Here is a 22,042-nt window from a genome sequence, read left to right as displayed (position 1 = left end):
GTTCATGGGTACCTCCCCCGAGTCCAGGGAAGCTCTCATAATTATGGTTAAGAGTTTGCTTACTTCCTTTGCTGCCTCCTTTAATATAACTGGATAGATTCCATCCACCCCATGTGCCATATTTGTGTTTATCTTCAACAATTTCTCCTCCACTTTACTCTCAGTTATTACAAGATTCTCAAGCTTACTGCCAGAGTTGAATACACCTCTGATATTCCCCTCCCTGAATAACTTCTCATGTGTGAATGTTGATGCAAAATATTCATTTAGTTTGTTAGCTACCTAAGCAGGATCATCGACAGTTAAACCATCGATAATAAGTGGACCAATCTGATTCATCCCCTTCCTTCTAGAGTTTACATAAGTAAAGAACTCTTTGCTGTTTTTCTTTGCATCCTTTGCCAAAGATGTCTCGTAATCTGCCTTCGCCTGCCTAACCTCCTTTTTAACTTGGTTACAGACCAGCTTACATCTATCATAGGCTTCTGTGTCACATGTTAATTTATATATATTCCATGCATTTTTCTTCTCTGTCACATGTCTAATTAGTTCATCTGATATCCATTTAGGCTTAAATCTTGAACAATATTTCCTTGTTGGTATGAAAAGCCTAGTAGCTTCCAGAATAATTCTTTGAATGCTTCCCATTTTGAATTTGCTGTTCGTAATATCATCAGTTTGGTTCCACCGTATAGAATTTAAATATTGTCTTAGACCACCGTAGTCACCTTTACGAAAGCAAAAACCCTCCTCTTTACCCTTGATGGTAATTACCTCTTTGAGTAAATCCCACTTCAGGGGACTGTGTTCACTGCCACCTAGTGGTTCCTTTATCTGCAGATTCTCGATGCATGAAGAATCATTACTGATAATCAGATCAAGAGTATTACAACCTCTAATTGCCTCCCGAACATGCTGCTGTAGAAAACAATCATCCAATAAATCCACAAAAGCCTTGCTAGTGTGTGAGTGACCAACCCACAAATTCCAATCAATATCTGGGAAATTGAAATCCCCCATTATAAGACACTCTAATTTACTGGCCCACTCTATTTTTCTGCACAATTGCTCATAATCAGATTCATTAGGCCTATAACACACACCTACTCTCATTTTTCCTTTCCCAGTGCTTATGTCACACCAAACAGATGCAACACTGCATTGTCCACCAACATCAATTGGATGCACTTCCTTAGATTTTGTGTTTCTTAACTAACAGCATAACCCCTCCTCCTTTCCTGTCCTGTCTATCCTTTCTGTACACATTGTACTCCCCTTCATTAGGCACTGCTTATGCTTGTGTCTCTGATATCCCAACAATATTTGCCTTTTATGTCTTGACTAGCACTTCGAGCTCATCAAATTAATTAACTATACTCCTAGCATTGGTGTAAATGCAAGTACACATGCACCTGCTTCTACTCCTAGTTACCCTAACACAGTCCATGTATTTACTTGTTCCACTATGACTCCCAGCAGTCCTGGAATTTCCCATTGCCTTGCTTTCCAGGCTGCTGCTCAATTGCATTTCAATAGAAGTGCAAGAATCACTTTTACCTCTGCAGGCAGCTACTGTTAATCTATTAGTCTATGTATCCCCCCAAGCTAGCAGTTTTCCGACCCACTCAACTCTGCCTCGATGGCATCAGCAAATATTCTTGCGCCCTTTCTATTTAAGTGTATCCCGTCCCCGTAGAAGGAGTCTCTCCTGTTAACAAGCACAGACCAGGCTGAGAAAAATTCTACCCCTTGAGTGTGAAAAATTCTCCCCAATTCGGCTCTGGAGAGATTGCACAATCTCTCCAGGGCCGATTTGATTGACAAGGCTCTCATCATATATTCCCTCCTCTCGTGTCTGGCAGAATTGCAGACACTTTCAAATTCAACCCTAACTCATGGCTTTTTTTCAGCATTGTCTTGTACTTGTTAAGTAATTCTGCCGGTCTCCTACTCTTAATATCATTAGTGCCAACATGTACAATGACATCACCCTTTGTGCTCTTAAAGGATGATATCTGCCCTACAACATCATCAATCTTTGCCCCTGGCAGACATACCCTAGTCCTGTTCCATCTATCCTTTTTGCACAATATGTTGCCCGTTACCCTAACAACAGAGTCACCTACAACAACAACAACAACTAGTTCCTTTAGGACCAGCGCATTCTTCCTTGAGGGTTGCCTCTGTGTTGCGTGAAGTTCAAGTGCAAGCTTTTGTTGTTGTTCTTGATGGGGTTTTAAGTGCAATGGCTACTTAGGCCATATTGCACTTAGAAGCAGTTAGAAACAGCTATACCATCCTATTTGTTTTAGGAAGGAGAAGAATTCTGTGAGATTTGATTTTTTGCCTATGATATGGCTAAGTGACTATTGCCAGAGAACTGAATGACGTTAATCGAGTATTATGATACCGAGTACATTCCAGAAGTAAATAGAAAGGACCATACTGGAATACCAGGAAATGAAATTGGGGAGCGATCTGCTCCCCAATTTCATTTCCTGGTATTCCGGTATGGTCAGGTATCCTGCAGAAAATAACCTTTTGTTGATTCTCTCTCAGACATATCAACTCTGTTCTAATGAGCCTTAATAGAGGGTGAGTAGACGGGGAGTTGTTTTGCAAGGCTAATAAGGAACTCTGCGAGTCTGTGTATATTAAGCTCTTTTGAATTGACATATGGAAAATATTTTCTATAGCAAGCTTTATGGCATATAATTCAGTCGTATAACTACTGCACTCTGTTGGGAGAGATAGAGAAATGATAGTATCAGGGAGTACTACTGCTGCGCCTGATCCACTCTCAGACTTTGATCCATCTGTATAAATTTTAGCGAAGTCAGGATAACGTTGAGTATGCACTATGTGTATCTTTTTGATTTTAATATCTGATAGAGAGTGTTTACCCCACTGGTGGAAATAACTGTCACAAGATGGCATGATGACAGACCATGGAGGGTTGGGATCTATAGGATCTTGTAAGATTTTATTGAAGTGTATATCCCAATCTTCTGCTAGTTGTTTTAGCCTAATACCAGCAGGCCGAACTGACTGTGGTTTGTTTCTATAGAAGGCCGTAAACTGTGGATTATAAAGTATTGACCAATTAGGATGGGTCATCTGGCTTTGGATCTTGGTTGCATAATTCAGGAGCAGCATCTTTCTCCTGATATTTAGGGGAGGTTCACGAGCTTCAACATAAAAACTTTGCACTGGAGATGTTCTGAATGCACCTAGTGCTGTTCTGAGAGCTGAATGTTGAATAGGGTTGAGGCGAGATAAAGCGTTCTCCCTATCAGAATCGAAGACAGGCATGCCGTAGTCCAGTCGTGATCTGATTATGGTTCTATATAAATGAAGCAGACTGTAACGATCTGCTCCCCATGTTGTGGCTGATAAGACTCTGAGTATGTTCAGTTTTTTTTGACAAGTAGTCCGGAGATGTTCAATGTGCTTTTGGAAATTTAAATTATTGTCAAAGAACAATCCTAGTAGATGAATACAATTAGCTATGGGAAGAGGATGGTTATTCAAGTGCAGCTCGGGTTCAGGATGCATATTGCGTCTGGAGCAGAAGTGAATGGCAGTAGATTTCTATAACCATTTTGTGTCATCCATGTCAGGATGCGATTCATTGATATTTGAAGTTGGCGTTCAATGTAATGCATGTTTTGAGAATGACAAGAAATTGAGAGATCGTCTGCGAAAAGGTATGAATTCACAGTTTTCGGAATAAGTTCAATTATATGATTCATTCTCATTGCAAACAAGGTAACGCTGAGAACAGACCCTTGTGGAATTCCTTCTTCTTGGATAAAGATTTTAGAGAGGGTTCCCCGATAATGACCTTGAAAGGATCTCCGTTGAAGGAAATTTTGGATAAAATATGGTAAATTATCTCTCAGGCCAAGAGAATGTAGATCCTTTAAGGTGCCAAAACGCAACATAGTGTCAAAGGCTTTCTCAACGTCAAGACAGATCATGATGAGATGTTCCTTTTTGATGAAAGCATTTCTGATATTTGTCTCGGCTTTGATCATGAGATCCAATGAAGATCGGCTTTTCCAGAATCCAAATTGGTTGTTATTTGTAAAGTTTTGAGACTCGAGGAACCAAGTGAGATGGCGATATATCATTTTCTTGAGAGTTTTGCTGAGACAGCTGGTAAGGGATATCGGTCTGTAATTTTGAGGAACCGAATGATCTTTACCAGGTTTTGCAATCGGTAGTACATAAGAATGACTCAAGTGCAAGCTCTGGCATTGATGTGGGCAGCTGGGAGCTTGATGGGCCCCTCAATTTAAATCCTTCAAGGGCATCCACCCTATCCTTCAAGCTCTCGTATAAGCCCATAACAATGCAGAGTTGGCACCTGATTTCCTTGCACTCCTTACATCGCGCACACACAAAGACGTTCCCCTTCGCAATATCATGTCCCATTCCTGATGGCTCCACAAACATCAAACAAGCAGTGCATTTCAATAGACTGTGATTCAGAGGACAACCGCCCCCCCCACCTCAGTTCTCCCCTGAGCCATAGCACTTCCACTAGTTTGAGCCTTTTGCTTTGCTGCTCTGGTCTGAGTCATGATTTCTATTAAAGTTCAATAAAAATCCAATATAAAATATAACCCTAAACCTATATCCCAATGCAGTTATAACACATATATATATATATATATATACATATATATATATATATATATATATATATATATATATATGTATTTCGGTATTGAATATTATCTCCAAGTTACATTATATTACTTTCTTATCCCCTGTCAACTTATATGTATTAATTTATGATGTTATGTTTGTAATAACTAGGTCGCTATATTTATTTAGTTAAAAAAGTACAATTCAATTGACAATGACATTTAATAAGATTAATAAATTTTACTGATTAATTGATACTACTATACTCGCTATCTAGTTTTCTGTTAAACCTTACGCTATCTAGTTTTGCGAGTGGCTAATGCTACAAGGTATGCTACTTTGGTATTTTCTGTTCACAAGGTCTTTGGGCATATAATTAATACTGTAGTGTGGCGTTCTATAAATTTTATGTAATACATATATTGTCATAGTAGCAACATGTAATTCTAGATAAACTAAGCAGATAGCCTAGAAAAATGGCTCTTTTTTTTTATTTTTTATGGAAACCCCAAACATGAACGCTATTGGAACCTATAATACTTAATACCATGCATGGGTTGAAAGATGAGAAGGCAGAAGATACTTGTTGACATCAAATTTGACACTGGATTTCTGTAGATTATAATTTTCAGGAAATACATGCTAAGGAAGTTATCCTAAGAAAACAGAAGCAGAAGGGATAAAAGACAAAGTTGGTTCTGTAAGATTGGATGTGGACAGTGAATGGACACTGATCAGTTGCAGCACATGGTACTGGGTTGGACAAGAGTAGGGGAAATTACAGAAGAAAAGTACCCATGGAAGTATCAAAGAAAAAGCATGTAGCATAAACTGAACATCTATGAGACTAAAAGTTGAGAAACTTGTAAGAAATGGGCAATTAATTAACCTGACTGTCCTTATTTGAATGGAGCCTAAAAGCTTGAGAGAAATTTTGGGGATACCACCCCAGATGGAACAATATTCCAAAGTAGGGCAGATTTTGACATTTGTACAGAGAGAGCATTTGTTTAGAAGAAATGAATAGCCAAGAATGAAAATGAGAAACAAGTTTTAGTGATGCAGAGGAAACAATATTTGTGATGTGCTTACCATAAGAGAGAGAGAGAGATTAATTTAGGTTAATTCCTAGTAGAGATTTATGATCTTTTCTGAAAATCTAAGTGTCATTAAAAATGGGAATAAGAGAAGTAGACTCATTTTTGCAAAAAATAAGACAGGATCGAGTTTTAGAAGGATTTAGAGTTAATTATGTTTTCTTTACCCAAATGGAGAATTACCTGGGTCAAAATTTAAGGAACTGGTGAAGAACACTTGAGAAGTTGAAGCTATTTATGCAGGACAAGGTTTCTCAATAGAAGGTGGACTGTAGTGTCCATCATCAACAAAACTATTGATAGGATTTCAGTCAGTGTAAAAAGATTGATAATATATAAAGAAAGAAAGAAAACTGGATATCCAAATGCAAAAATATAGTTCAGAATTCTATAACATTAGAGCTTGTTTAAAAGACTTTTATGCCAAACTTGATCAAAACCCTTTGTTTGAGTTTTACCAAACCTTTCCAATATATCACCAGTGGATTGACACATCCAAAATCAATACTGGCTATCATTAATCAGATGAAAGGTTCTGAGATAGTTTAAGAGTTGGTGGTTGATGGATTTCTACAGTACTTTGGAAATAGTCGAGGTAAATGTGATTGGGTGCTAACTGGTTGTGAGGGATTTATCATCCATTTTAGGAACTGGCTGGATATGAAAAAATTTCCAAGGAGAAGGAAAAACACTGGTGAAATTAGAAAGTGTAATAAGGTAACTTGGAATAGGAGTAAGCTCAGAGCACAGGTTTCGAGAACAAGTGGAGAAATGTCATCAGGACCTGGATCTTTCTCGACATCAAGATTACTCAGAAGTCTTTTAACATTCTGTCAGAAGACTATAGAAGGCACCGATTGGAGCATACAAGGTATGGTAGGATGTGGTTTATCTAGTTATCAAAACTATAGTAAGAAGAAAAGTAGGATGCTAGTCATTTATCTTTATCTTTATGTGAGGATGTAATTGAACCATCGGACTGCAAGAGAGGTGGGAATAGATGAATAGAAGTCATGGCCAATAGCTTTGGAAAGAAACCAGAATGCTCAGCTACATTTAAACAGGAAGCAAGTTTTCTACTCTTATCCTGTTCAAAACCAAGTGTGATTTTGATTAATTTGTTTTTATTAAGGACTGTTTTACAACTGTTGTGAGCTTTACTTTAAGCAGAAAATAAAGCTGAAGATTTGGATGTAAGCCACTTGAGAGATGCAACACTCTTATGTTAAACAGCCTTATCACATTTATTAGAAAACTAAAAGTTTACATAAAGGATGAAATTTTAATGTAGAATGTGGATTAAAAGATTTCACCATTACGTGAATAATTTCATTGATATGATCTAAGCAAACAATGGGATCAGAAGATTTGAAACCAATCCAGTTAGGGTGGGGAGGAGCACAAAAGGATATTCTTAAGAAGAAAGACTGGGATTCTGTAAATTGTAGTCTTTGGAAACTAGGCTCCTGTGTTACCACCTAACTGAAATGTATACGGTTTTAATAGGTTAAGTAAACTAAACGCTGATGTCATCTTTATGCCTTCTTGTATGACACACACACAAGGGGGAATAAATTTCAACTGGAAACAAATGCTGTGCAAAAATTTACATTTAACCAAAGTGTAATGAATTTATGGGAAAAAAAATTCTAACCAAGCGTTGTTGAGGTGGGTAGTTGGCATAAATTTAAGGACAATTTGGATAAATTATTGGAATGGGATAATATATATATATAATTACTATTGTAAGAGTATAATTGGTATTATATAGATATTCAAAGTGTATTAAAACATTAGCATAAAAGTACTCAGCGGGCCATGTGGCCAAAAGAACCTATAAAGGCTAAGACAGCATGTGTTGGTTTACATTGCTATACCCTAAATATAAACATATAATTAGAAATAAAATAAAAATAATATAAAACTAGCTTTAGTATGGAAGGCTAGGCCTTCCATACTAAGGCTAGTTTTCTTTTACTAACTTGTTAGTTTGGTCCTTATACACCTAATTCCCTACTGATAGATACCATATAATAAAATTGACTAATATAATTTCTTGCACATATAAAGCCTAATTGCCCCTTAGACAATAGCATTAATGTTGTACACCTGATGGCACCTCTGTAGCCAGGTGGGCAGGAGCAGCAGTGCATAGCACACGCTTCTTGATTAGACCGGGGTTCGAGCCCGTGACCACCAAAATACGGAGGATGCGGAAAGGTCAGGGAATGACCACCGCATATCCCCGGAGCAATATGGCCTTAGTTGCTAATGCTCCTAAAAACCAAATAACAACAACAACAGCACACCTGACTTTGACTTACTATATATATATTTAATCTATTATGAAATATTGGAGTAGATATTAAAGGTATGTCAGATCAGATTAATGCTATCAATTGTAGATTGAACATTACATCCATCTGCAATCAAATTACTATTGTAAGAGTATAATTGGTACTATATAGGTAATCAAAGTGTATTAAAACATAGTGGGCATATAATATATATATAAATATATATATATGTATATAAATATGTATATAAATATGTATATAAATATATATATATATAAATATATATATATATATATAAATATATATATATGTATAAAAATATGTATATAAATATGTATATAAATATATATATATATGTATATATAAATATGTATATATATATATATATATATATATATATTACCAATACTAATACTGATCTAACATTAACTACTGATTCTAATATCACATATTTTAATCATTGATTTTACCTTGAAATAAATAACAAATTTAAAATTATAATCAGAAAATTAGCACTTGCTTTTATGCAGAATCCTCTCTTCTCAACTTCGCTAACACATTTGATAATGATGAAAGGAACATTATTTCCTTTTGTCAGCTCCACCCCAAAAGTTGTCATTTTGTGAGGAAGGGGCTTGCGTCCACATTGAATGGCTAAAGTTTCTAAACATTTTTTATGGCTTGCAAGACCACACTGAAAGAAAGTTGATCAGTTCTTTGTATGAAAGAATGTTATATTTCACAATGAGGCAATATGATTTTTTCAAACAAAATTGTTTAACTGAATGACAGTTAAACCTCAGAGCCTTACCTCAGAACATTCTATCCCAGGGAAATATACATATGAATCACATTCTTTACAACGTGAAGGAGTTTTTAATTTTCGGAAAGTATGAGTATCGGCAGCTTTTGAAATGGACTGTTTATTTCTTGACATAAATGCATCCACTGTAATATAAAAACTAAATCTAAATATATTTCATTCACATTGTATCAAACACTGGGGAATTTTCACTTTTCAGATCAGTGCTAATATAAAGTATAAATTGATCAAGATACATTCAAAAAAATTCTGAAAGCACATTATAACAAATCTTTAGATGGGAGAGAGCAAAAGATAGCATGTTTATGTCCAATATGCTTATCTGGAATTTGTATGCAGGTAGAACTGACAGGTTTAGAAGTTGATAGTTAGCCAGTCACATTAAATGTTCAATTATTGCATTATGGCTTTTGAGCATTGATATGACAACATAATACTGAGCAGCATACCAAAATCAAATTTGTAACTTCGAAAATATTGGAGTCTTCGTCTAAAAATGCTTACATTTCACAGTCGGTATGCGGCTGTTATTCTTAGTGTGAGCATTAAATAGTATAAGGGTTATTATGGGAAAACTGTGCTTGACAAATTGTATTGGAGTGATGATCAGTATATAGAAAAAACAGATTTATAAATGGGCATATAAGCTCATTTCAGATGTGTAAAAATCCTTTGCTAAATTGGCATTATTTCCAATAATACTTTTAGAGATTCATGCGAGTTAAGCAGGAACTGGAATTTATAAAGCAATTCTAAAAGAATGATAATGATAGAGCACATTCAATGAAAATATATTTAACCCTGTTTTGGGGAAACCCCCAGATGTTAAAAAGACAGCAGTGCAGAATCTAACTGGTGACAACTTTCTTTTTAATTTCTGAAAATAGTTTTTGAGTTAGTACTAGTAATATTTAAACTATCCACTTCCATAATGGATGGAAACCTGTTCCAGCAATTCTAGCTGAAGGCAAACTTCCATACATCTATTCTGCAACCAAGCTTCTTCAATTTGAATTTAAATTCCCTCTTGCACATAGTCTCAGAAAGAGGAAGAAACCCATCAACACTGAATTTACTCAGGCCATTCAAAGCCTTAAACACCATAATCAGATCATTTCGCAGGTGCCTAATTTTTTTCTAAATTTGCAGAAATTAAGTGTTTCTTGGTAGGACCATTCCTTTGTTAACCTCATCACTCTCATTGCCCTTCTCTGTACCCATTCCAACAGTTCTACATCCTTCCAGAAATGAGGCCTACAGACCTGTATGCAATACTCAAGATGTGGCCTTACCATTGCCTTATACAACAAGATAATAACCTCCTTATTCCTGCATATCATTGACACAACCCCATGAGCTGTCTTGGCAGCCCATCTGCACTGATCAGAGAACTTCATATCAGACTGCACAATTAGCCCAAGGGCCGTTTCATTTTCCACTACCCTAAGTGTAGTATCAAACAGTTGATATGTTGCACTGTGGGATTACTAATACTCATATGCAGTAACTTGCATCTGTCATTGTTAAATTGCAATTGCCATTTTTCAGCTCATCTGCCTAATTTTTATATGTTGTTGTTTTATCTTGTTTTATTTTCATTACTGTCATTAACCACCTGGTCAAACTTTGTTCTGCAAACTTTGGAATTAAGCCTGATATACCATCATCAATATCATTAATAAATAAGGAAAACAAAAATGGGCCCAGAGCTGAACCCTGGGGACACTCCACTAATAAGATTCCTCCAGGAAGAGCAGTGTCTATTGATAACCACTCTCGATCTTCTCATACTAAATCATCCCTTTATCCATAGTAGCAACTTGCCTTTAATGTCACACTGCTCCAATTTGTATAGCAGTCTTTTCTGTTAACAGTATCAAACTGTTTTCCTGAAATCCAAATTATATTATGCATCCAGTTCCTTTTTCACTGTATCATAGTACCCAACCAAATTGGTCAGACAAGAGAGCCACTTAACAAACCCATGCTGCGACTGAAGTATAACTGCACTTCTCTCTATAAAATCCTGCTTTACTCCCTTAACCAGTGACCATTATTTTCCCTGGAATGGAAGTAAAGCTAACAGGTTTGTAATTACTCATGTCACTCATTGATCTTCCCCTTCCCCTTCCCCCCTTTGTTTGGGGATACATTTGCACATCTCTATAGAACCTTCCATGAATCCAAAGATGCTCTCATAATCGTGGCTAAGGGTTTCAATACCTCATTTGCTTCCTTCATTAATATAATTAGAGAGATCCCAGCCTCACCATGTGCCTTTCTTATGTTTAACTTCAACAATTACTATTACACTTCCCTCTTAGTAGTAGTAGTAGTAGTAGTAGTAGCATGTGATGCAAGAAAGCAAGTGTATGAGTTTATGCAGCATCAGCCAAAAAAAAAAAAAAAAAAAAAAAATCACACCATTCCCTCCAAATGCCTGTCCAGTTCCTCCTAAAATTTATTTAACCTATCAACTTCCACAACACAGATGGAAGTTTGTTCCAGCAATTAACCACCCGCTGGCTAAAGGCAAATTTACGCACATCTATTCTACATCTGTCTTTTCTTAATTTGAATTTATGCCCCCTTAGGTTCTTAATCTGAACAAGTGGAAGGATCCCATCAGAATTCAGCGTGCACAATCCACTCAAGGCCTTATACATCTCAATCAGATCACCGCACAGTTGCCTAGTCTCCAGCCACTGCAATTTGTAGAACTTAAGCCTCTCTTGGTAAGAGGATCCCTTCATTCCCCTCACCAATCTTGTTGCCCTTCTCTGTACATGCTCAAGCAAATCTACATCCTTCCTAAAATGAGGCCTCCAGACCTGTACGCAGTACTCAAGGCGTGGCCTGACCATTGCCTTATACAGAGGGACAATCACCTCCTTTTCCCTGCTAGCAAAATCCCTATATATTATTGACAAAACCCCATGACCTGCCCTGGCAGCCTGTCTGCATTGCTCAGAAAACTTCATATCTGACTGCACAATTACTCCCAGGTCTTTTTCATTTTCTACCACCTTAAGTGTAGTACCACACAGTTGGTATACAGTACTTTGCATTTGTCAAGGTTAAACTTCAGTTGCCACTTCTTAGCCCATCTGCCCAAATTATCTAGATCCTGTTGCTGCCATTACTGTCATTAACAACCCTGCCAACCTTTGTATCACCTGCAAACTTCGACACTAAGCCTGATATACCTTCATCAATAGCATTGATAAATATTCTTGCATCCCCCCTCTAAAGAATTCTTCATGTATATGAATGTAGACGTAGGGTAGATGCCCTTGAAGAAGTGGATTGAATGTCAGAGCTCACTCCTGTGCATCAGGCAGCGCAGCGGCAATCTCCAAGGCAGAATGCACTAGTCCCACATGAGCTAGTTATTGTCAGTGACTCTATTGTCAGGGAGACTGGGGATATATTATGCAAAAAGGATAGGTGGAACAGGACTGGGTACGTCTGCCAGGGGGAAAAGTTGATGATGTTGTAGAGCAGATACCATCTTTTAAGGGCACAAAAGGTGATACTGTTGAACATGTTGGCACTAATGGCCTTAAGAGTAAGAGATCTGCAGATTTACTTAACAAGTAGAGGTTAATGTAAAAAAAAGTCGCGAGTTAGGGTTAAATTTGAGAGTGTCTGCAATTCTGCCCAGACACGATAGGAAGGATATATGATGAGAGCCTTTGTCAATCAATTTGGCCCTGGAGAGATTGTGCAAGGCTCATGGTGTAGAATTTTTTCAGCATGGTCTCTGCTTGCTAATAGGAGAGACTGCTTCAACAAGGATGGGATACACTTCAATAGAAAGGATGCATGAATATTTGATGCTACGAGGCAGTGTTAGGTTGGTCAGAAAACTGCTAGTTTTGGGTGAATTCACAACTCTAAAAGATCAACAGTAACCATAGGCAGAGGCAAAAGTGATTCTTGCACTGCTTCTATTGGAATGAGCAGCAGCTTAGAGAGCAATTTGCTGGTGATTCAAAGAACTGCTGAGAGTCAGCATGGAACAAGTAAATACATGGGTTGAGTTAAGGTAACTGAGAGTAAGAACAGGTGCATGTATACTTGCATGTACACCAATGCTAGAAGTATAGTAAATAAATTTGATGAATTTGAAGTGCTGGTCAAGACATCAAAGGCGGATATTGTTGGGATAGCAGAGACGTGGTGTCACCCAGATATAAGGAATGGACAACTGGAATTTGGGGAGTACAATGTGTATAGAAAGGATAGACAGGATAGGAAGGGAGGAGGGATGATGCTGTTAGTTACGAAACACATAAAATCTAAGGAGTGCATCCAGTGGGTATTAGTGGAGAGTGCAATGTTGAGTCAGTTTGGTGTGACATAAGCAATGGAGAAGCAAAATTGAGAGTAGAAGTGTGTTATAGGCCTAATGACTCTGGGTACAACGAAAAACTGTACAGAGAAATAGAGTAGTGTGAACCAGAACTGTAATGCTCAATACGTTCTACGTTTATATCAATATTTTTAAAATAATAAGAGAAGTTTACCTCAATATAGTATGTAGAACACTTCAATAAGATACTCTCCAGAAATTAAAACAAAAATTAAAATGAAAATTGATTTTCGTTCCTGTGATCGTGACATATGGTCAAAAAGCATTGTCAGCTTCAAGAAGGAAAACCGTTTTGCAATTTTTTCCTTAAATTCTTTTAATTAATTTTCTTATTTTTAATTGCGTTAAATTGATTTTTAATTATATTAAATTGATTTTTAATTATTTGTTACACTAATGTAAGATTTTAAATCTTACATTAGAGTAACAAATTAAAGAAATTAAATTTTCCATATGATACTCTCCAGAAATTAAATTTTTGTTTTAATTTCTGGTGAGTATCATACGGAAATGTTCTACGTACTATATTGAGGTATACTTATCTTATTATTTTTACAGAGAAATAGAGTGGGCCAGTAAATCTGAATGTCTTCTAATGGGGGATTTTAACTTTCCAGATATTCACTGGAACTTGTGGGTTGGTCACTTGCACGCTAGCAAGATTTTTGGATTTATTGTTTACTACAGCAACATATTCGAGGGGCAACCAGAGGGAGTAATACTCTTGATCTGATTATCAGCAGTGATTATTCATGCATTAAGAATTTGCAGATAAAGGGACTACTAGATGACAGTGATCACAGTGTACTGATGTAGGATTTACTTAAAGATGTAACTACCATCAAGAGTAAAGGGAAGGTTTTTGCTTTTGTAAGGGTAACTATAGTGGTCTCAGAGAGTTTTTAAATTCTATACAGTGTGATCAACTGATGATGTTAAAAACGGCGAATTCTAAATGGGAACACTTCAAGGAATTAACCTTGGAAGCTACTAGGCTTTTCATTTCAACTAAGAAATACTGTTCAAGATTTAGACCTAAATGGATGTCAGATGAACTAAAGAGGCTTGTGGCACAGAAGAAAAATTCATGGAATGCATATAAATTATCAGGTGACACAGAAGACTATGGCAGATATAAGCTAGTCTGTAATCAAGTTACAAAGGAGGTTAGGCAAGCAAATACTGATTATGAGAAAACTTGGCAAAGGATACAAAGGAGGTTAGGCAAGCAAATACTGATTATGAGAAAACTTGGCAAAGGATGCAAAGAAAAACAACAAAGACTTCTTTACTTATGTAAACTCTAGAAGGAAGGGATGAATCAGATTGGTCCACTTGATATTGATGGTTTGACTGTTGATGATCCTGCTCAGATAGCTGACAAACTGAATGAGTGTTCTGCATCTACATTTATACATGAGGAGTTATACAGAGAGGAGAATGCCAGAGGTATATTAAACTCTGGCAGTGAGATAAATTATTTTGTAATAACTGTGGGCAAAGTGTAGCAGAAATTGTTGAAGATAAACATAAAAAAGGCAGATGGGGTGGATGGAATCAATCCAGTTATATTGAAGGAGGCAGCAAGGGAAGTAAGCAAACCCTTAGCCATAATTATATGAGCATCCTTAGATTCAGGGCAGGTCCCCATGGACTAGAGATGTGCAAATGTATCTATAATTCACAAAGGGAGTTCAAAGGGTGATGCAAATAATTATAGACCTGTTAGTTCTATTCCAGGGAAAATAATGGAGTCACTGGTTAAAGAAGTAGTGCAGGATCATCTAGACAAGACTGCAGTAATAGTTGACACAGCATGGGTTTGTTAAGGGGAGATCTTGTCTGGCCAATTTGATTGGATACTAAGGAACTGGATGCAAAAAAACAGTAATTTTGATATCATCAGCATTAGTAAAGGCATATGATGCAAGCTTATACAGCATCAGCCAAAAAAAAAAAAAAAAACCCTTCTCATTTCACCCATCCACTAGCTCCAAATGTTTGTTGAGTTCTGCCTTGAATCTATTTAAGCGACAGATGGAAGTTTGTTCCAGCAATCAACCACCCACTGACTAAAGGCAAATTTTCACACATCCTACAACCGACTTTCCTCAATCTGAAATTACATTCCAAATGTAAAGAATTTAAAAACTATCTGAGACCACTGTAATCTCTTTACAAACACAAATAGCCTTTCCCTTACCCTTGATGACAGTTACATCTTTAAGTAAATTCCCATCAATACTCTGTGATCACTGTCACCTAGTGTTTTTATCTGCAAATTCTTAATTTGTGAAGAATCACCACTGATAATCAGAAGAGCACTGCTCTCTCTCTCTCTCTCTCTCTCTCTCTCTCTCTCTCTCTCTCTCTCTTGTTGCCTCTCTAACATGCTGTTGTAGAAAACAGTTATCAAATAAATCTACTAAATTGATGACAGTGTTTGAGTAAGCAACCTATTTACGACAATTAAGACACTAGAATTTCTTACCACGCACTACGTTATAAAGTTACAAGATATAATATTTGCACCAAATCACTGATAAAGAGGTTGTACACATACTAAGCAGTAACTTATAAAATCTCTAGTTAAGTTTAAAAATAAAGTAAAAGGGCTATAAAGCTATATATAGAATACAATTTAATATGTTAATTAGGTAAATAAAACAGCAAAATATTTTTAAAAACTTATCTGTTTCCGTCAGCTCAATATTCTCCAATGATATCAAGAATAACATATGGTACAAGTTGGCGATGCCACCTGGCCACAGAAACAAACCAAAACATCACTGAGGGATGCAGGGCAATCAGTCTATGGAGTACATTCACAGACACAACCAGGTCACCAGAAGAACACATCAGAAGCTACCAGTTGATCAAAGAAAGTGTATCATACTGTAAGTATGAACTTCAGGCCCTACTAGAAGAGACCCCTGCTCACAAACTATACTGAAACTGTGCCATAATAATGGACAAGACAATCCCACACAACAGAATCAGACATAACCCTCATTGACAAGGAGTAAATGGCTACCTACCTGATCAACATAGCAGTACCCACCAATAGCAATCTCCAGAAAACCAACAAAGAAAAAAATCAGGAAGCACGTAGACATAACACAAGAAGTCAAAGTAATGTGGCATATGGAACAACAACCATCCCAATAGAGAAAAAGGTTGTAATAATTATACCAGTACCCACTGTGGGATGGAGGATAAACCCATCAGGAGAAGAAAGAGATAATAATAATAATAATAAATCTGATGTACATGGATGACATCATGGTCTACGTGGGAACTGAGAAGCAACTCAAGCAACTCCTGTGGATCACAGAAGAATTCAGCAATGATATTAGGATGGAATTTGGTCTAGAAAAATGCAAGACCCATGGATTGCACCAGGGAAAATTAGTCAACCGAAACTACCAACTGCAGACTAGTAAAGAGATCGAAACCATGGCAAAGGGAGAGGCCTACAAATATTTGGGGATGATGCAGGCTCATCAATTACAGCACAAGGAAATTAAAGCCTGCCTGACCGAAAAAATACCATCAGAGAATTATAAGCCTTCTGAAAGCAAAGCTGAACAGAGGGAACATAGTTAAAGCCATAAACACCCATGCAGTCCCAGTATTAACATACTCCTTTGGGGGATCATAGATTGGGCTAACACTGAGCTGGAGGATATCATGAGAAAGACAAGGACAGTGATGACCAAGAACAGCCAACAACACCTGAAGTCATCCGTGGAGAGACTGACAATAGCTCAGAAAGGAAGAAGGGGCCTGATAGACCTCATCAAGCAACAGAAAACGGTGATTGCTAACTTGAAGGATTACGTCCAGAAACACACAGCAGCATTCTACCAGGCCATAAGGATGATAGACAAGCTGTATACCCCACTGAACTTAAGTGAGGATTCCCCTCCCACCCAGATGGCACAAACAAAGCTAGAAAGATGGGTAAAGAAGACACTCCGTGGCAGACACTACAATGACCTCCCTCAAGATCATATAGATAAAATTGCTTCCAATGCATGGCTCACAAGTGGTATGCACTTCCCCGAGACTGAAGGAATCATGCTCGTCATCCAAGGCCAGGTAATCAACACCAGAAACTACAGAAAATACGTTGCCAAGGTGTCTGGAGTGTCAGATGTTGACAATGCCACCTGGCCTCAGAAACAATCCAACACATCACTGCAGGATGCAAGGTGATCACCCAGACTGAATACACTTGTAGACACGACCAGGTAGCCAGGATAATACAACCAATTGACCAAAGAAGTAAATACCAGTTGATTGAAGAAAATGTACTGTACTGCAAGTATGAACCCAGGCAGTACTAGAGAACCCAACCTACAAGCTGTACTGGACCATGCCATAATAATGGATAACACAATTATGGGTTATGTCTGGTCTATTGTGCAGACCGGACATAATCCTTGTGGGCAAGAAGGAAAAGGCTACCTATCTGATTCACATAGCACTGCCTAACACTGGCAATCACCAGAAAATCCATGAGAAAAAAAAATCAGGAAATACACAAACCAAGACAGGAGATTAAAGAGATGTGGCATATGCAACATGTAACGACCATCCCGATCATTATATAAACCACCGGTATGGTGGCAAAGACCCTACATAATAGCCTAGAAGTAAGAGATTTCCCAGGGAACACCTACAATGAACTCCAGAAAATCGCAATCCTGAACCTGTAGGATAGGCAGAGAGTTCCTCGAGATTTCTAGTTAAACAAGTACCTGTTCAGCTAACCTTTGAATTTCCTCAAGCTATCTGCCTCAACCACCAATGGGGGTAATTTAGTCTGGTAATTAAGCTCATTGGATAAAAGAAAAATTTCTACAATCCAGTGTAAGCCTCTTTCCCTGTAATTTCAATTTAGTATTAGCCATATGGTGCAACAAAGACTGAAATTTTGCTGCACCAGCCAAAAAAAAAAAAATAAAATAAAATAAATAATAATAATAAAATTAAAATAAATAATAATATAAAATAAAATATCTATTTGAATCCTCCTCCTCATAAAAGTATTAACTGGACAGCTGACATCTGATGGCTCTTGGATCTGAAATCATTTATAACAGTGAAAATTTAGTCTTAATTTATTTTACTTTCTCCACTCAGTGCCTTTCAGATATATTTCTACAAGCAAATGTTTGATAAATTATTGCCAGGACACCATGGGCAGGGCGGTGGAGCCGGAGTCAAAGCCTGGAGCCATAGGTTTCTATGGAGCTGAAGCTGGAGCCGGAGCCAGTAAAAAAAAAAAAAAAAAACTGGCCCCAACTATAACTTGGTCAGTCATAATCATGAGGGTGGCACATATGTCACATGCTTTGATGCTTCATGGTAAAGTTTTCATTTCCCTGTCATTTTTGTTTACTATGTTTTTTTATTTAATGTCTAAAATGGTGAGTAGTATTCAAATAATGCACATTATTTGATTAAGCGGCTGCCCCAATTATTTGAAGTTTCGTGTAAATAGTTAAAAATACAATGGACCCCTGCTTTACAATTGGTTCACTGTACAATCAAATCACATTACGATGGACTCACTATAGTAAAGTACCGTTCACTATAAGATGTGTAGTAGGCGCCGGTCATTGTGATCACCTTTGTGAATTGAATTTTAATTCTATTAAACAGCAATTCTAATTAGCGAAAATAGGAGGAATATTATCCACAGGCTATAAAAGTAAAGATACATTAAGCACAAATGTATCCTTTATTACCTTACCAATTTAAAAATTAAATGATACACGAAAATCGTAAGAATATAAGTAATAATCGGAAGAATTAATACGTACTGTAATATGTACATACTAACTAGTTAACATTTCTGTTCACTGACATTTGTGGGTGGGGGTTAAAATTTAAAACAGTAAAAATATAAGCAATCAATAACAAAGAACATGGCACACACAAATTGCAAGTAGCCAGATATGAGCAAGTGAGAATGGAGTAACAAGTTACAAAGCTTTAAAAATAGGAATGAAGAGAAGATTCTGAAAATTAATTATTTTATATGATTGAAGATTCCATGGACGTGTAAACACATTTCACCATAATAATCCACAGAATTCCAGCTGTTGGTATTACTGCAAATTCAATAAGATCGAGTTTAGATTGCACTAACATAAAAGCCTAATAAACAGGTGACTGCTAATTGTTTTATGGTTGTGATCTCCAGAAATCCAACCAAACCACGTGGTATGGTCAGAGACAATCGTAGGGTAATCTCCAGTGCTGTGATCTCATGCCCCGATTAAACGGCATGTTGTCCCAATTAAGCGAAGTAAACCCTGGCTATTTTCTCGATTGGGTTCTGTTTTCTAAGATTTGTCAAAAATAAACAGCTGCTCCGGTTAACCAGTGGCCCAAATAACCAGAATCCACTGTACTACATTTGGACATGCTAAGTCAATGACACTTATGGCAAGATTTTGACTTTTGGAACAAAAATTAGTAACTCTTTGACCAATAAGACCAATATTTCAACAAGAGCATTCAATTTGAAGCATCACATAAGTCATAATCATCTTCTAGTTTTCCATCATCAAATAGTCAAGTAAATCAAAATATTTTTAAATATTTTGTTAGTCAGAATGTCACTGTGTCCCTGACATCAGATCAATTCAAGAATTACATTATTGAGTTAGTGGTGAAGAATTATTTATCTCTGAATGTCTTTTGTAAACCAGCCATGCTTGGTTTGATAGGAGAAATGGCCCAAAAATTCAAAATTAGTTTGGATAGAAGCAGTATTCAAAGTTTTATAATAGAGAAAGCAAAGGAAGAAAAGTTTGCCCTTATAAATGATCTAAAAGGACGTTTTGTATATTTGAAAATGGATGCTTGCACACATTGTAGAGTAAATTACTTTGCAATAAACGTTTAATTTATTGATTCCAACAATAAAATCGTTACACATACATCATCAGCTAGTGAAAGATGTTCTGCAAGAGTTTGAAATAGAAAAGATAGTGTATTGTGTACTGTGACTGATAATGCCTCCAACATGTCAAGTACCATTGAGAAGTTAAATAAAGACCAAGAGAGAGGTGATTCAAAACAGATGATGAAAGTGAAAGAGATGAATCAAGTGGTGAGACTCCAGAATTAGAATCCAATGATGACGCAGAAGCAGAACTGGATTTAAGTGACATTATGGATGAAATTTCAAGCCTCTACAGAGTCCAACACGTGTTCTGGTGTTCATACTTTACAGCTGGCAATTTGTGATGGCTTAGGAAATAAGCATGCAACTGCTCTTGTAAGTAAGGTGAGGCAGGTTGTACTAGCTGCTAGAAAACCAAAAATAGAAGCGATAATTAAATGGCATGCTGGAAAAGTAGAAATTTTAGATCAAGCTACTAGGTGGGGTAGCACATACATGATGATGGACCACTTACTGGAACTGAAACCTATCCTTATTGACATGGCCAACTATGAAGTAACACAAACAGAAGTACTGTGGGACTTCTGTTTGTGTTTCCAGATGTATAAACTTAAAAACTTGCTTTACCAACCACATATCACTACAAAGAAAATTCAAGGTGAAGACTTGACCTGGTCAGTTCCTAAAGGAATGGAAGTCTCTGATCTACTGCCTTTCCAAGGTATATGTGGTCCCATAGCTGAAGGTATCATTTCCTTCATGGAAGTTAAGGAAAAAACTTTACTGGGAAACGATGTAATTTTAGCTGGCCTTTATGTTGATCCCAAGTATACATGTTTATTAACAGATGGACAACAAAGCAAAGGAAGCTTTATGTGATATAGCACCAAGAATAAGAACCCCTGAAGAATGCTCAGCCCTAGGAGACGAAATACAAAGCAATTCACCATCATCATCATCTGATACTAATTCTGAAGATAAGTTTGATTTTGAAAAGATTACTGACAAACAGCATAGCTCAAAATGCTGTTAGCATTAGCATTAGCATTAGTAGAGGCATATGATGCAAGAAAGCAAGCTTATTCAGCATCAGCCAAAAAAAAAAAAAAAAAAAACCCCACTCCCATTTCACCCCTCCGTTTGTTCGAAATACTTGTCCAGTTGAGCTTTAAATTTGTTTAGGCTATCAACTTCAACAACAAGTGATGGAAGTCGGTTCCACCAACCAACCACCCGCTGGCCAAAGGCAAATTTCCGCACATCTATCCGACATCCGTCCTTCCTCAATTTGAATTTATGCCCTCTGAGGTGATTATTCTGAGCAAGATGAAGAATCCCATTGGCATTGAGCATGCTCAAACCATTCAAAGCCTTATACACCTCTATCAGATCACCTCGCCGGTGCCTAGTCTCCAGACTCTGTAATTTGCAAAACTTAAGCCTTTCTTCGTAAGAGCAACCCTTTGTTCCATTCACTAATCTTGTTGCCCTTCTCTGTACCCGTTCCAGCAGCTCTACATCCTTCTTGAAATGAGGCCTCCAGACCTGTATACAGTACTCAAGATGTGGCCTAACCATTGCCTTATACAAGGGAATAATCACCTCCTTATCCCTGCTAGAAAAATTCCTGTATATCATTGACAAGACACCATGAGCTACTCTTGCAGCTCGTCTGCACTGCTCAGAGAACTTCATATCTGCCTGCACAATTACCCCCAGGTCCTTTTCATTCTCCACCACTGTCAGTGTAGTACCGCAGAGTTGATACGTTGCTCTGGGGTTACTGTTTCCCATATGTAGTACTTTACATTTGTCAATGTTAAACTTCATTTGCCACCTCTCAGCCCATCTGTTCAACCTATCCAGATCCTGTTG

General features: G+C 37.2%; 1 protein-coding gene across 5 annotated transcripts in view; it reads right to left on the bottom strand.

Moving 5' to 3' along the window:
- Positions 1 to 22,042, bottom strand: part of LOC150078471 (rho GTPase-activating protein 45-like) — a 492,654-nt gene that overhangs the window by 138,339 nt on the left and 332,273 nt on the right. For all 5 annotated transcript variants that reach the window (XM_090385482.1, XM_090385485.1, XM_090385486.1 and 2 more), the window contains 2 exons: positions 8,859 to 8,995; positions 8,568 to 8,741 (listed from right to left, as the gene is read on the bottom strand). In XM_090385482.1, coding sequence (XP_090241608.1) covers positions 8,568 to 8,741; positions 8,859 to 8,995 — 311 coding nt within the window. The remainder of the gene's footprint in view (positions 1 to 8,567; positions 8,742 to 8,858; positions 8,996 to 22,042) is intronic.

The sequence above is a fragment of the Mastigoproctus giganteus genome, chromosome 11 (assembly GCF_048544385.1).
Source record: "Mastigoproctus giganteus isolate SK-2022 chromosome 11, ASM4854438v1, whole genome shotgun sequence".
Taxonomy (NCBI): domain Eukaryota; kingdom Metazoa; phylum Arthropoda; class Arachnida; order Uropygi; family Thelyphonidae; genus Mastigoproctus; species Mastigoproctus giganteus.
This window is presented reverse-complemented; position numbering and strand designations above follow the sequence as displayed.